Source organism: Natrix helvetica (assembly GCF_964273705.1).
Source record: "Natrix helvetica genome assembly, chromosome: 4".
In the NCBI taxonomy this organism is placed as follows: Eukaryota; Metazoa; Chordata; class Lepidosauria; order Squamata; family Natricidae; genus Natrix; species Natrix helvetica.
Genome location: NC_138550.1, coordinates 102,655,936 through 102,673,695, shown reverse-complemented (window position 1 = coordinate 102,673,695; position 17,760 = coordinate 102,655,936). Strand labels below are relative to the sequence as shown.

General features: G+C 41.4%; 1 protein-coding gene across 4 annotated transcripts in view; it reads right to left on the bottom strand.

The window, feature by feature from the left end:
* The window catches only part of RNF144B (ring finger protein 144B), a 79,706-nt gene that overhangs the window by 39,631 nt on the left and 22,315 nt on the right, over positions 1-17,760 (bottom strand). For all 4 annotated transcript variants that reach the window (XM_081951544.1, XM_081951545.1, XM_081951547.1 and 1 more), the window contains one exon: positions 2,546-2,733. In XM_081951544.1, the coding sequence (XP_081807670.1) occupies positions 2,546-2,733 (188 nt within the window). The remainder of the gene's footprint in view (positions 1-2,545; positions 2,734-17,760) is intronic.

The window sequence follows — 17,760 nt, the reverse complement described above, 5'->3', positions numbered from 1 at the left end:
GGCAAAGGAAGTGGGTGGGCGGGGCAAGCAAGCGAATGAGCGGAAACTGGGCAGGTGGGGGGAATGAGTGGGGGCGTGGGCAGGCTTGGGGAGGGAGCGTTCCTGTACGGGGCCTCCGGAAGAAGGGGTACAGGAAGGCATGCTAAATTTCACCAACTGGTACACCCGTACCAGTGTATACCTGCTGAAACCCACCCCTGATATACAGGTAGCTTTTTGAGATATTTTACTGCATAAGAAATAGATAATATAGGTCTGGAGTGTAACAGGAATAGATTTGTTACAAATTGCTACTGATAAGAGGCATTCTTAAGAGGAACCCATTATACGTGTGTGAATACGGAAACTTAGTATTTAAATTACATACATACATGCATGCATACATATATACATACAAACCAGAAGTGGGTTCCTACCGGTTCGGACTGGTTCGGACTGAAACACATGCCTGAAACTGGTTCTATCGATGGCACTGTAGGCGCCACCATCTTGTTTGTCGCTTCTGCGCATGTGCACATAGCACTAATCTAGCACGTACGGGCCCAAAGCACGTCCTTGAGCGAACTGGCAGTAGAAGAAGCCGGAACCCACCCCAGATACAAACACATACAAACATGGGCAGGTGTACATCAATAACCATTGGGATGCCTTTCTGGTTTAGGATTGTCTAAACTCATGATGGCAAACGTATGGCAAGCGTGCCAGAGGTGGCATGCAATGCCCTCTCTGATGGCACATGAGCCATCACTCCAGTTCAGCTCCGACATGCATGCGCACATGCCTCCCGCTGGCCAGCTGGCCTTCAGGTCTCTGCCGTGCATGCACAGGGGATATGCGCAGGATCACACACGCATGCGTTGGGGCAGAGTGCATGTGCAGGGGACATGTATTCCATTTTGGGGATTCAGACATGTGCACATGCATTCATATGTGTGCACATGAGCTTTGGGCATTCAGTCCGGAAAAGGTTAGCCATCACTAGTCTAGACTTAAATGTCTGAGAACTATTCTGATGATCTTGTCTATGGGCAACAAATAATAAGTTTAGAATGGAGGAGGAACTATCATTCTGAGTCACTTCCATCACTGCCCATCCCATAAGGATGCCTTTTTTTTCCTATACCATTCTTTTTTTTCACCTCAGTCCAAACTTTTCCCATTTTCAAAGTCAATCTTTTCTTTTTCATCTATTTTGAGAAAGTTGTCCTATTGACAGGTAGATTGACAAGAGTTTTGCACTCCCTTACAGAAATGATATTTCTTCATCATTTCACTGGGTTAGTAGGAATAAAAAAGGACCCACAGCTTGGCAGACAAGCACATGAGCTGTATGGCTGGATTTTAGGCGTAATATCATGCATCTAAAAGATGTCAGCAAAGGGTAGGGAATGCTCTGTTGCAGAGGCACCGGAATGCTGCTACCCAATTAGAACAGACAGCCCTGAACCTACAGGGTTCAATGTAATAAAGTTTTATAAGAATCATAAAAAAATACCAGCTGTATATTTATTACTGATGGGAAAGGTCAGGGCTTTTGCAGATGCCAGATTTCTCCTATTTAAAAAAAAGTATCTGGGAGGGAAAAGTAATTTTTTTAAAAAAAGATGAAGGGAGTCTGTTTAGAGCCTGGTGCACAAACTCATTGGTGACCATAAACATCATGTTGTCTACCCTGCTCTAGAATATAACCTGCCAAAAAACATGCGTATAGTCAAGGCTATGGTTTTTCCAGTTGCAATGAATGGCTGTGAAAGTTGGACCATAAGAAAGGTTGAACGTCAAAGAATTGAGGCCTTTGAACTATGGTGCTGGAGAAGACTCCTGCGAGTCTCTTGGACAGCAAGGTGATCAGAGGTGGGTTTCTACCAGTTCGCACCGGTTCAGGCGAACTGGTAGTGGTAATTTGCCCTGGGTCGCAGAACCGGCAGCAACCCAGGCTGGCCATGCCCCTGAACCAGTTCCCCGGTCTCCGCTGCCATTGCCATTATGTTTTTTATTAGCTGTTCATGGTCTTCACACATGCGCAGAACTATTTACAGTCAATTGCGCATGCGCGTGCAATGCCAGCGAAACATACACAAACCAACCGGTACCAATGCCAGTAGGAAGCCACCACTGAAGGCAATCAAGCCGGTCAGTCCTAGAGGAGATCAACCCTGATGGCTCTTTAGAAGGCCAGATCCTGAAGATGAAATTCAAATACATTGGCCACCTAATGAGAAGGAAGGACTCACTGGAGAAGAGCCTACTGCTGGGAAAGATTGAAGACAAAAGAAGAAAGGGACGACAGAGAATGAGGTGGCTGGATGGAGTCACCGAAGCAGTAGGTGTGAGCTTAAAATGCACTCCAGAGGATGGTAGAGGAAAAGGAAGGCCTAGAGGAACGTTGTCCAAGGAGTCTTGATGGACCGGACACACAACTAACAAAGAATATAATATTTAAAATATCATTAATTACTGCAGTAATCTGCTAGTTAATGTTACGGAAATGTTTTTTAGCTCATTCTTTTCTTTCAACAATAGATACATTGTTGTCCATACTTACTGAGGTACAAAAGATGCAATTGCAACCCTGAAGAGCGGTCATCTTATCCAGTGAATATTCAGATAAGCACAGTTTGCAAGTCACCAAAGACTCCAAAGACAATTCTCCAACTTCTGCTACTTCGGTTGTCATGGTTCTGAAGCAGATTTCAGTAGCAGAGGACATCAATTTAAACACACCCGGCAATTCTACAAGATATAAATCAGAATGTACCAATGAGAATTATTTTGCAAGCTAAAATTTAACATAGCGCAATTTTAAGCAATGTATAAGTGACATCTTCCACAGTTCAGACTTTTAACCTGTTCTTTTACTCATCAATATAGAATGTCAAATGCACTGATAGGGCTGACCCACTTATATTTTGTGCAAGATAACACAAGTATATTCCCTCCTAATTCTACAGCAGCCTTCATCAAATCAGGTGGAGAAAACACATTCAGATAAATCAACAACATAAGCTTATCAGAAATAAATATTTTCTCCAACAGGGGTGTCAAACTCAAGGCCCACAGGCTGAATCTGGCCTGCAAGGTGCTTAGATCTGGCCCACGGGGCTACCCTGAAAACAGTAAAACACTGTCCCATGCTGCCTTTGTGAAGCCCTTCCAAGCTCCATTTTTGGTTGCAATGGCCTCATGCAGCTTCTGCCAGGGAAAATAGAGCCCACATGGGCCACACACGGTCCCCCGAGCTTGTTTTGGCTGGCAGGTGTCTCAGCCAAAAAGGAGGGCCAGGAGGCTGTCTCAGCCAAAAATGGAGCCTGGGCGGGCCACGTCCAAGTCCCCTGGGCTCTCTTTTTACTGGCAGAGGGCTGCAGGAGGCTGTCACAGCCAAAAATGGAGCCTCGAAGAGTTAAGCTGGCTATGCCCACCCTGTCCACACCCACCCCAACCATGTTCCCCCGGCCACACGAGGTCAAACACAACTCTGATGCGGCCCTCAATGAAATCGAGCTTGATATCCCTGCTCTACATGCTCAAAATAATCCCTGATGATTCCCCAAGACATTGCCCTGCTCATCACTATAGACCAGGCCTGCCAATATGTAGCTTTCTGAGCAGATCTGCCTAGCCCACAGAAATTTTTTAACAGTTAATAAATTCACCATTGTTGCCCCAAAAGATGCACTGTCAAGATCCTGCAAAACTTCCAGGCCACAGTGCCACCTCCAGCATTGCTGCCATTCCATCAGCTGCTAAATATACCAGGTATTCCTTTGTGGCCTGCAATGATTTTTAATTTATCAATGTGACATTTTCCTGTCTACTAAGTTTGCCGATCTGCTATGGACTGTGTCCAGTAGGCATCCATCCCAGACCATAAACCCCTAAGGAACCAACAATTTCAACCTGTATATTTATTGAAGCACTTCCCAGAAAGATCCAGATTATGCAGTCTGGTAGACAATTCACCTTATGTTTATGACAATTCACCTTACGTAATATGGCCAGAGCACTTGATAAAATAGCACAATTTCTCTCCAGCCGCTAATGAAAAACAAATGTTTGCTTTACTGAAGAATTTGAGGGAAATGAAGTGCCTGAAGAGATCTTGGTATAAAACTCAAAGTGGACACCACCAAGTACTGTTAAGAGCTCAGGTCTCAGTCTACTCACTGATGATAAGAATGGCAAAGTGTCAATTCTTCTCCATGGCGAAGAAGCTGAGTAGAAGCCCTGTTTCATGTGTGGACTACTGCAATACACTGTACATAGGTCTGTTCTTGAAGACCATTTGGCAGTAAGGCTGATCAAAATGCAGGGGCACAAGAGGTTGTGCATGCATCTTGGTGCACTCATGTACCATCTCTGTTACACAAACTGCATTGGTTACCAATATGTTTCTATACCAATAAGTCCTGGGGATCAACTACAGTATATACCTCTTCATGGCAAAGACCCTGGCATTCTGAGGGCCAGTTTTTCTTCTGACATTTCTGCAGCCTTGTAAAATCTGGCAGTATGTGTGTCTTTATGTCCTGACAAGTGGTAATTGAAGTAAACAGTTTATTCTATCGTGGCTCTTGTCCTTTAAAATGGCTTCCCCCCCAAGAGTTCAGACTGCATCAAACCTTGCCAGTTTTCAGAAGGACTTTAAAAACCTCTTTTTTCAAAAAAAAAACTACATTAGTAGATTAAAGGGAATAGTAGTGCGATTGATATTGTTATGTAACTAATTAAGAAATAAAGAAATTATAATATATTGTTAATTGCAGAAAAAATTGAAAAAAATGCTCTCTATGTTAAAACTTAATTAAAGGATATATATTGTTTATAGTAAAATAGACCAATAGAGAAATATGAAATGATAATTTGGTGTACTTTGAAGGGGCAGTTGAAGATATTGTTTATGTATTAAGAAAAAAATAAGTATAAAAATGAAAAATAATGGAAGAAAATAATTTGACCAAAAGTGAAAACAAAACTATGATGTAAAATGAATTATGTAAATGACAGGATTGAAAGATCCCGTCAACATGTTGTTTCTATAATATGTGTAAACTTGTATTAAAAAATTAAAAAACTTTGGATTTAAAAAAACAAAAAACCCTCCTTTTTCATAAACACTGGAGCAGCAGGTCACGATATGTCAATCTGTTACATATTATTTGTTTTGTGATGTGTGTTTCCTGATATGTGAGTTTACTTTGGGTTCATTTTGTTTGCTTTTTTAGCATAAAAACATCTCGAGTTTTTAATTTCCACTCCCCCTAATCAGTTTCGAGTTGGGGCAGCCTTATAAATCCAAATTATAAAGAAGCATAAATAAATAAATACCGTAATATACAGCAAATATTTTGGCAATCCCATTGGGAGTTTTGGCAAATTGCAAATCCAAATGGTTTCCAAGTACTGGAATTAAAAAAAAATCTGGTTTACTGAAATGCTAGTATCTTGGCTTGAAATCTATTAATGCTGCTTCTTTATATTCTGTACAAGGTGAGTTTCTAGAAGCATGTATTTTATGAGAAGTGGCCTAAAGACCTCATAAACATTTGCAAACCTAATCAAATTAAATAATTCATAGGTCTGACTTGCCAGCAAACCTGTATACTGCAATAGCAAACCAACTTTGAAGTTCATCAAGGTTTTACAAGCCTTACAGACAAAAGTCTAGGAAAGTACCTGTCCTAGACTTTTGAAAATGCTGCTATAAAGCAGAAACATAAATTATTTCTGCTATACAGACACATTTTGATTAAATGTGTTTTATCCAATAGCTTAGCTGGTTTGTTTTTACCCATTATATTTCTCCTTCATGAATACCAGAAGCCAGAACATACATTGCTTTTAAACTTTCTGCAAAGTAAGAACTTGGCCTGCACATCACATTTGTCCGAGTATGTTATTCATACACACAGGATTTTTCATATTAACAAAATGCAATCTGTGCAACACATCTCTCACTATTCATCAAAGCACCAAAGAACAATAATTGATGTTTGTGTTGTATCAATCAGCAACTTAAACTTTGTATACGCATGTACTATCAGATATTTAATCTTTTTGCACAAAAAAGCTAACAATTGTGCCTGCTTTCAAATGAAATTACACAATGAAGGTTCATTGGATTGCAGAATCTCTTTCTATGAAAGTAATTGTCTTCCTCTAATGCAGTACAATGACAACTCTTTTACACAACAAACTGTCCCTTTCAAACATTACCAGAAATTTTGGCAACATCTTTTAGCAAACTCACAATCTATAAGCTACTGTTCTATAACTGAGGCAGCTATTTTTATTAATGAAGCAACAACAGTACACCGACACATCAAAGGTTGTATTTATTTGGGGTGACAATTTATTTTCCATTTGATCCGCCCATTCCATATCTCTCCGGTCTTCTTCAGGGCTCTCTTCCTGGCCAGACCTTCCTTTTTCTATGCCCTGTAAAGTCATGTGCATATTTGCCAATGTTTTATTAATATACACATAAAAGTAACATTTCCCTTAAGTCAGCCATGACTCCTGATGACATCAAGAGCAAATCTATACAGGTTTTTTTTTGGCAACCTTACAGAGATAACCCCTAGGCTCCTGAGTAAGGGAGAACAGAATGATCTGGATGAAATTATTGAACCAGCAATCCCAGTTCACTCTTCATTACATGAGGTCTGTTCTTCCTAACTTAAAATAAGCAGCAAGTTAGAATCAGAACATTGTGAAATTCTATTTCCAGTATTATTGCAGTACAGGGACCATATGACATAGGACGCAATTGTGTCCCAGAATTCTTAATCAGTATAAAGATATCTTCAAAGAGAACATGGCGTCAGCTTCCAGTGAAATAATCAGGAGAGTCGCCATGGCTTCATTTTGTAGTCTCTCAGCATTTATCTACAGTAGCATCAGCATTTCTGTCCATTCGGCTTAGCAAAAAGCCATTACTTTATCCTGTTGATCTCTGGCGTCATTGAAGGTCTTACTCGGGAAAAGACCTGAATACAACAAGACACACATACATATACACTGTATATATATAATATTCTTGTAAGCCGCCTTGAGAGACGCAGTGGCTCAGTGGCTAAGATGCTGAGCTTGTCGATCAGAAAGGTCAGCAGTTCGGTGGTTCGAATCCCTAGCGCTGCGTAACAGAGTGAGCTCCTATTACTTGTCCCAGCTTCTGCCAACCTAGCAGTTCAAAAGCATGTAAAAACGCAAGCATAAAAATAGGAACCACCTTTGGTGGGGAGGTAACAGCATTCTTTCGCATTTAGTCATGCTGGCCACATGACCACGGAGATGTCTTCAGACAACGCTGGCTCTTTGGCTTTGAAACAGAGATGAGCATCGCTCCCCTGGAGTTGGGAAAGACTAGCACATATGTGCAAGGGGAACCTTTACCTTTACCCTTAAGCTGCCTTGTGCAAATAGGCGGCAATATAAATTTCCAAATAAATAAATAAATATGCACATAGGAATTCTCTTTTATGATTTTCTCCCAGAAATTGGCTAGGATCAAACCTGCTTAACTTTACAGCTAAAGTGTATAAAAATATTCAGCACACTGTCTGAGTGGGATTCTAAATACTACAACTCTTAATATTAAAACAGTAGCCTACTTTTTTAGAAAATCAACGTTTGACTAAGAACTTACACTTACTTTGAAACCTGTTGGTCCAAAAATCTAAGTCCTTAAGCTAAAGCAATCTTAACCTTTGAAACCTGTTAGTCTAAAAATCTGAGTCCTTAATGTATCATAAAGCAAACTTCTTCTTTTTTTAATTGGCTTCGGGAAGTTTTATCTTCAACGCTGCAACACAGCGTTTTTCTTTCTAATCTTTCAAGAACATTATGAGTATAGATTATAACAAAGTCTATTTAAAAATTAATTTCCCCACAGAATATTGGGAAAGACTAGAAGAGATAAGCAAATGCTAATGCTTTGTCCATTTAAAAGCACCCAATGTGAAGAATATGTTATGTTGCTTGGAAGTATAAAACCCAACTAACAGGAAAGAGAGAGTAAAAATTGAGTGGTAGTATGATGCAGGTGTGCAAAATATTTTTTCCATCAAGATCTTTGTTATGCATAAAATGTGTTACTTTCCAAAGGCCAACAATAAATTAAAGCAGCTTTTCTCAACTTGGGGGTCCCCCAGAAGTATTGGCTCACCGTCTTGAGAAATGATGCAGATTAAAATGCCAAACATTTTAGGGCACCATGTAAGAGAATGCTGTTGTTGCATTTCTACATTGTATGACATTTCAAAGCTGAGCAATTAGAATATAAAACAATGCTAAGAGCTGATACAGTTCATTAGTTATATATTTCCTGGCTTTTTTATTGGGCACTAGCTACATTCATGAATTTTATATACACTAGGTACAATGAAAGCTGAAAACAGCCTGTCAAAGATGTCAGCTTCCCTTGCCAAGTAAGAATAAATACTGTAAGTAGAAAAGAGATTTTACAGCATCATAACAACTGTACCATAATGGATGCATAATGGAATCAAATGCATAGCTAAGATATGATACAAGAAAGTGAAAGGAGATGACTGACAAGATCAATTTTGTTTGAAGGGTCTACCGCAACAACTACAAAAAAGGAATGAAAAGCCAACAAAATCCATTATCCCAACATGGATTCATTTTAATTGATTTTCCAACACTAAATGGAAACTTGAATAAGAGTTTGTCCAATTTTGCAATAACGACCCAACCTTTGACAATCACTAATTCTGATCCCACATATGAACTGTTCATTTTGCTTTTCGTTTGAACAGTGTTTCTCAACCTTGGCAGCTTTAAGATGCGTGGACTTCAATTCCCAGAACTCCTCAGGCAGCACATCTGGCTGATGAATTCTGAGAATTGAAGTCCACATATCTTCAAGTTGTCGAGAAACATTGCTTTCGAGGCTGGCAGAAAGGAAGATGATACTGTGATAGTCTGGGAGTTGAAGACCACACAACTTAAAGTTCCAAAGCTGAGAAAGATTGCATTAGATCAGGGTGTCAAACTCAATTTCATTGAGGGCCGCATCAGGGTTGTGTTTGACCTTGGGGATGGGGAGCTTGGCAACCTTGATGTCACTCCTGTTGGGGGTGCCTGTGGTGGCCCGAGCACTCTACCAGTGAAAACAGGTCCCCGAGCTCCATTTTTGGTTGCAATGACCTCCTGAAACCCTCTGCCAGCAAAATTGGAGCTCAGGAGGCCCACATGTGGTCCTCCCAAGCTCTGTTTTTGCCTGGGATGCCTCCTGCAATGCTCTGCCAGCGAAAACGGAGTTCCTGAGCTCCGTTTTCACTGGCAGAGGCACTGCGGGCCAGTCCTTCACTGTTTCTAGGGCAACCCTGCAGGACTTGAGTTTGACAACCATGCATTAGATAAAAGTCTTCGATTGAAATCATCCTACATACACCAGGAAGGAAGGAAGGAAGGAAGGAAGGAAGGAAGGAAGGAAGGAAGGAAGGAAGGAAGGAAGGAAGGAAGGAAGGAAGGAAGGAGATAGAAAGAAAGAAAGAAAGAAAGAAAGAATGAAAAAGAAAGAAAGAAAGAGAAAGAAAGAAAGAAAGAAAGAAAGAAAGAAAGAAAGAAAGAAACCAACCTCAAGTCAAGCACTGTCGTTTCTTTCATTGTACACCGCCCCGAGTCCCTTTTTGGGAGAGGGGGCGGTTTAGAAATGCGAAGAATAAATAAATGAATAAATTGTTTCTTTATCATTTTTATCTCATTTTACTATTTATTTATTCATTATTTAATTCAACTTGGACACTGCCTGACTCCAATTGACTCTGGGTACCAACAGTAACATAAACTAACACAAACCCAAAACAAAACATCCTAAACTCAGGACAGTTCTAGAACTGTGTACAATTTTCAAAACAACATCTTTTTTTTTTTAAGTAAGGAGGCCAGTTTTGCACAAGCAATGTTGCGATAGTTATTGACCTAATGAAGGTTGGCAGAAGCAGGAGTGATACCCCATGCCCCACGGCTATTGAAAAAAAAGAAAAGAAAATATCTCAGACAGTAAATAATAATACGCCAACACTTAGATCTATATTCAAAAGCCCTACTGGGCTGAAATCTGCTGCCCATTTTTTCCAAATCTTCATTTTCCCGTGGAAAAGCTTTCCTTTTTCTCCCTTGCTGTTCATGTAGCTTACGAAAGAAATAATGTTCTTTGGCATATTTTAAGGTTGCAAATAGCAGAGGATGTCAGTTTGGCTTTGCTTTGCCCAACTCTTCATTATTGTATGACTTCCTTGGCTGACCCTACTTTTCTGCCTGCAAAAGGTCCTTGGGAGACATTCCAGGATAAAGTTTTATGCCGGGATTTATGTGAAGGAAGTGGAGCCTGCCTACCAGTTAAAAGAATATTGTGCCTTAATGTGCCTTGAACAATCTTGTAACTGTAGTAATGAAGGAGGAAAGAATTCGGGAGAAAAATTAAAGCAAACTCTTCCCCATTTTATTGGACAACAGGGCTACAGATAAAAAAATCAGTACTATCTACAGGTAGTCCTCAACTTACAACCATTCATTTAGTGACTGTTTGAAGTTAGAATGGCACTGAAAAAAGTGAATTGCAGCTGTTTTTCATAATTGTAACTATTGCAGCATTCCCCGGCAGGGGTGAAATCTTCCTGGTTCGGACTGGTTTGGGAAAACGGGTAGCAGACATTGGGCCTGGGTCGCTGAACCGGTAGGGACCCTTGGCCGGCCACACCCCTGAACCGATCCCCCGGTTCCCGCTCACTTGCCCTGCCTCACCCAGCATCTGCTTTCCACCATCCCAGCCTGCCTCCCCTACTCCCTTCCCTGCAGCCCGCAACCCTGCCATGCTTGCCTGCCTTCCACACAGCCTTCCCGGTGTCTCCGTGGCCAGGTTGTGAAGGCAGGCAAGCAGAAAGCCACGTGGAAGGCAGGCAAGTATGTCGGGGCCAGCTGGCTGTGGAGAAGGGAGCTAGCAGCCTACTCTCTTCCCTGCAGACCTGCCATGCTTGCTTGCCTTCCACATGGCCTTCCCGGCAATCCCCAATGCCTGCTTGCCTTCCGAGGTTGGCATCCAGGCCGGGCCAGCCAGTGGGTGGGTGGGCAGCCCTTAATGAAGACGCAGCCACTGCTCTGGGGCTGACAGGGGTGGTGGCGGCGGTGCTCCGGGAGGGCAGATGGTGCCCATGTGCAACAGCCCCAGGACATCCACCTCCCGCCTGTCCTCCTGAAGCACCAACACCACCTCCGCTGCCTCTTCGGCTTCCACTGCGGCTACTACCAGTTTGCCCAATCCGGGATAAACCGGGAGCAACCCACCTCTGCTCTGCTTGCGAGGTAATCCAGACAAGAAGCCCACTCAGAACTATCTACTCTATTTTACTGTAAGATTACTTTAACAAAATCTTGCAAGTCTGAAAGTAGATTTGAAGGGCAGATGCAGCAAGCTTTAGCCATAGAAACCTATCTTGTCTATCTTAGCTTTCAGATGTTTTCCTTCAGGTCCCTTGCTTTGCCGTGCAAATTCCTGGAATGATCATGTGGTTGTTGTTGTTGTTGTTGTCAAAGAGCTCATACAATCCTGACTCAGAGCAGCAATAGATTCAAGGCTAACTCCCTTTTCTTGTTGTAGATATCAATCAGATCTTTATTAAGGTCACAGACCAGCATAAGGAGAGTGGAATATAAACAATAATTTTTAAAAGGATAAAACTATTATGTACAGTACCTACGCAAACACCCACACACAGCAGCCATAAGGAGGATGGCGTTCGCAGGATTTAAAAAAAAGTATAAAAGATCAAACAAATAGTATAAAAGTATAAAAAATAGCTAACAATATGAGAAAAAGTCTATTTTTTTAAAAAAAAACAGTCATTAACAATTTAAAGGGAGAGGTAAGAACATGATATTGATTGAGGGGAACTTAAGATCTACTATAAAGGTAAAGGTTCTCCTCGCACATATGTGCTAGTCGTTCCTGACTCTAGGGGGCGATGCTCATCTCCGTTTCGAAGCTGAAGAGCCAGCGCTGTCCGAAGACGTCTCCGTGGTCATGTGGCCGGCATGACTAAATGCCAAAGAATGCTTTTACCTTCCCATCAAAGGTGGCCCCTATTTTTCTACTTGCCTTTTTTATGTGCTTTCGAACTGCTAGGTTGGCAGAAGCTGGGATAACTTAACGGGAGCTCGCTCTGTTATGCGGCTCTAGGGATTTCAACCACCGAACTGCCGACCTTTCTGATCAACAAGCTCAGCATCTCAGCCACTGAGCCACAAATCTAGTATAGGGCAGACTAAATCTATCACAATGCAAGGAATTCTTAAAACAACGAATTCAATGCTTGTTAAGATTAGTTTATGACACAGGTCCACAATGATGCACTGCTGCCCAGTACCTGACAGGTTGTAGCAGGATTAGGATCTGCAAGCAACAGGAAGATGTGGAATTGTCCTATGCGCTCTAAGTATTTATATCGTAATGGTGAGATGATACTAGTGTGGATTTCTCTGTAATACAGGCACTGGAAAAGTACATGCTGTGTTGTTCCTGTGTGTCCCAAGTTACAAGGGCATTGTCTCTCTGGGTAGGGAATTTTCCTGTTATCAGCCTTCAAGGACAGCTGAGGGCATGACATTGTACCAGGGTAAAGTGGTGGTTAGGTATTTTTAGTTAGGTATCTTCCAGGGGAGACAGAGTACCTATTGGATTCATTGGCAATAAAGTTTGGGGACTTGGCTAAGTCAATTAGTGCTCTGTGTCTGCTACACACTATTTAAAGAGAGCTTTGGCCTGATCGTCATAACTCACGCTGAATGGAAAACTTGGGGAGATTTCAGTTGCCACTGTTTGTTTTTTTCAAAGTGAACCGAAAGTCATCCCTCATAGTAAATGAGGCAAGACCAAATGTGAAAAGAAGAATAGGATTCAATCTGGGTTGGTCATCCAGTGGTTTTATCGTCTGAGCCCATCTTCAGTGCACACACTCTGCTAGAGAGAAGTTGCCTGAAGATGGGCTCTGGTATGAGGCCAAAAACCTGAAAGACAAAACTGCTGGTCCCAGTGACCAATTCAGATTGGATACTGCAACATTATCCTGAGACACCTATATTCACCTTCATTCATGGAAAAAAAGCATCGTCTGAGCTAATAATTGAGTATGTCACCCACTCTCTAGATTCCACTTTTACGAGGCCTGTCTCCAGTCTCAGGATGGCATTAGAGACCCATTTGGGGACTTGATTGGCTGATCTTAGAAATTTAGATTGAACAAGTTCTATTGATGCAAAATTGGGGAAGGGGCTCAGGAGCACCATAAAGTAGTTGTGTTATTGGCTTAGCTTCATATAGTTTGAGTGCGGCAGGTGCACAGTAGCCAACTCTCAAGTAATTTGAGGATGACATTTTCAGCAGTGTATTCTCCATGGAGTTCCCTATGCTTAGCAGAATGAAGGACTATCCCCAGGAGACCTGCTCAACCTTGTGGCCATCGATCCTCCAGGAGTGGTTCTTGGGCTTTTTGGCAAATGTCATGATTTTGGTTTTCTGATATTTGAGCACCAGTTGGCTTCCTTGCACTACTGTGTTAGTGTCGTCAAGGTTCTATTAAGGCCAATAGATGCTTTTGAAAATATTGCTACGTTGTCTTTATAGAGTAAAATGTATGCATGAGATGTATGTCTTCCAGTAACTTCTGAGTGTTGGTTTGGGTATGTATGAAATTTCATGTTGAGATGATGGCCCACCATGAAGTTAATACAGAAACTGAATAACACTGGGGTCAATATAAAGCCTTGTTTTATGCCCTACTCAGTTCCAATGGCACTGGTGAGATTGTCCCAGGAGTTACATCTTATTTTGAGTGAAGTCCCTTCGTGTAGCACAACTATTAAATGAAGTAGATGTTGATCAGTCAAGGAGGCTTCTAGTTTTTCCCACAATTTAGCTTGGGATATAGAATCAAAAGTTGGTTTGAAGTCTATGAAAGCAGCATATAGGGAAGTTGTGCTGAGGGAGAAGCATTTTTCAATGAGATGATCGAATACTAGGCCAATCTACTATTGATCAATGGTAGATTGGTCTTCCCTAAAGCCAAATTGCTTCTCTCTTTCAGCCAGTACTGGAGTTTCCATTCTAGTGTCTTGCATAAAGTTTGCTGTTTATGTTGAGGAGGCTAATTGGTCTATAATTGTCAGGATCATCCTTTACATTGTAAATGAAGAAATCAGTTTCCCTAGAAATAATATTTCCATAATTTCACAGTTTCCCAGAGGTGATGAAGACAGATGAAACAATGTCTCCAGAATTCTTCAGAAGCCTGGGAAAGTTTAAAGGGAAGTTAGCAGCCTTCGATACAATTTTACTGAAGCAATAATTCAGCACCAGAGGTTAGTTTCAGAATTTAGAACCAGATTTAGAATCAAATCAGACCCAATAAGTTAATAGTTAAGATTCCTAGTCAAAAACCACCTTTCGTAAATTCTTCCCTTTGAATTTTCTGCAGGGGTGGGATTCAGCCGGTTTGGACCGATTCGGCCGACGATGAGCTGAGACCGAACTGGTTCACTCTAAAGATCAGGCTGGCCCGCCCACTCACCCATCCACTTGCCCTTGCGCTTTACTTACCTATATCCTCTCAGCTGATTAGCGCGGCAGAGCGGATTGCCACGGCTCAGCTTTGTTACTCCCCAAGAAGTAACATGAAAGAGACGTTTCGGTAAAACTGTGCACTTGCGCGCAACACAAAACATGCAATCACGAAACCGGTTGTTAAACCGGCAGGATCTCACCACTGGTTATCTGCTTTGTGGATAAAGAAAAAGTGGATATGTATGTATCCTTATGCCCAACGAAATTTTCCCTACAGGAGTTTAGATACCTCCAGAACCTTTTCAAAGGCACTGTGTCATTGCAGTGAAAATCCATTTTAAAGATGAGTGTGTGGCATCTGAACATAAATAGGGCAAGACTGATAATACATAGATCATTCCTGTCCATAAAAAGACAAAGCTGGTATACTAACTTATGTTGGGGGGGGGGGAAGTATTTCCAGCCACCATTGCCATCTGGTTCAGTCTAGCCAAGAGCAAAAAATGTAATACATGTAGTCCTTGACTTATAACAGTTCATTTAGTAACCGTTCAAAGTTACAAAGGGACTGAAAAAAAGTTACTTATGACCACTTTTCACAGTTATGACCATTGCAGCACCCCACGGTTGCCTGATTTACATTCAGATGCTGGCAACTGACTCACATTTATGCCGGTTGCAGTGTCCCCGAGTCATGTGACCTTCTGACAAGCAAAGTCAATGGGGGAAACCGGATTCACTTCACAAATTAGCACTTGTTACTAATTTAATAACTGCAGTGATTCACTTAACAAATGTGGCAAGAAAAGTTGTCAAGTGGGGCAAAACTTACTTAATCAATTTCTCATTTATAGGAAAAGAGATTTTGGGGCTCAATTGTGGCCATAAGTTGAGGACTGCCTGTATAGTTCTTTATTACACTTATGGACCAGAATTCTGTAGGTTAATAAAATAAATGAATTCAGTTTCAAATTAAATACAATATAAACATATAATTGTAACAATTGCAATCAAATAATGGCAAGTTTTACAGATGGTCTTACACTGTTTTGCTCCATTCAAGGAAACTAAATTATATTAGTCTGACAGGAGCTGAGCAGCTATACATAAAGGCTGTTAAATTAAATTCAAAAGAGCAGGCATATAGGAGACGAAAGAAGTCTCAAGCCAGTGACTTCTACGTACCTAAAGGGGGAATAATACATTTTCCATATACTCAAGCAGCATTCTGCCGCCTCTTCCCAGGAAGAGCAATCTTCTTAATGGATGACTCATATTTGTGTATTTATAAATGCCTCATTAACCCCATGACTACAGTAGAGGAAGAGAGACAAAACAATAAATCATTCCTCACCTTTCCAATGCTGAAATGTCAATATTTCATAAGTGGGAGTAAGCTTGGGTACAAAAACCAAAAAGCTTATAAACGGTAAGGCTACCATTCCATCATGCCTCTTTGTGATCATCGTCATCACAAGACCAGGGGTGGGATTCACTTACCTTACCTACCAGTTCGCAAATGTGAGTGCACGCACCTCGTCTGCGCATGCTCACTGCCTTCTACGCATGCACAGTGCTCGCACATTACATCAGGGCGGTTGGGAGGACCCTCCCGCAGTCGCCACTACCAATTCGCCTGAACCGGAGAGAACCGGCTGAATACCACCTCTGCTCGAGACCCAATAAGTAACAATAACAGCTCCAAAACAGTACAGGTAAGCCTGGACTTTGCAACCATTCATTTAGTGACCGTTTGAACTTACAACCATTTTTCAACCACTGCAGCATCCCTATGGCCATGTTCAAATTTCAGATGCTTGGCAATTGGTTCATATTCAAGATGGTTGCAGCGTCCTAGGGTCATGTGATCACCTTTTGCGACCTTCTGACAAGCAAAGTCAATGGGGAAGCCAGATTCCCTTAACAGCCATGTTACTAACCTAACAACTGCAGTGTCTCACTTAACAACTGTGGCAAGAAAGGTCATAAAATGGGACAAAATGAACTTAGCGACTGTCTTGCTTAGAAATACAGATTTTGGGCTCCATTGCAGTCATAAGTGGATTACTGCCTCTGCGGAGATCCTTGCACTAAATAAAAAGCTTAATTCAATGAGCCACCTAGTTTTTGTAAAGCACCAGCCCTAAGGAAGAGCAGAGGTCCTGGACCTCCCAGAATTCCCATTCAAGGCCGCTACTATAGCTGAATTTTCTTCTCACAGATTTCCATGCAAGCATTTGCACTAGCTTTAGTGTGGTCAGAAGTGAAGGAAAACGAAGGTAGACAACAAAAACATTGCATCCAGTCTGGACCAAACGTTGACAATCTTTGTAAGGAAGCCAGGACATTGTGGTATTGGAATGGAATGTAGTATTATCTATGCCAAGTCTTGTGGATATCATAAATGCTAGTGTCTCCAGATAAAGGTCAACAGCACTGTTCAGGTTCACTAACCGATTTACAGAACCAAAACTCCTGGAACAAAAGAACAGCAATTTATCAAAGCAGAGACGGCACGACTCCTTTGTGCCAAGAGGCACATTCAGTCTTGTACGGAATGTCAAACAGTGGGCAGGGCCCAAAGAGAGAGAGGTATGGGCACAAATATCCCCCAGTGCTAATTTTCTAGCGGATTAATCGCTCACTTATTCAAATGACACCAAAAAAATTTATCCTGTCCCATTCTACATCATTCATGGTAAAAACCCTGATTCAATTCCCCAACTGTGAAACTGGGCTGGGTAGATGATTATAAACCAACTAAAGACAAAGAAAAAGGAAAGAAAAATTATAGGATCAAAACACTCTAATTCCATCCCTTTTCATTAGCATTTGAGTGCAATCGACCAAAATAAATGTGCAGAATAATTGGATGATGATGATGTAGGTTCTCGCTAAAAATCAGGGGCTGACTTTATTTTTCACCAATTTTCACAAGAGGGGGGTTAATGTACCTGTAGGAAAAGATTAGCCCTCAAGTTGCTAAACCTAGACCTTAAAACCATTGCTGGTCACAGAATATTTCCTACCCTACTTAGCTATAAACTGCTTTCATAATACCAATGGAAATTTTACTCTATTGTTCATCATATAAGAGTTTGGAAGTATCATAGCTTAAACCACATACATTTTATGATTTGGCATTCAAACATATGAATGTATCAAGACAGGAAGTTCAT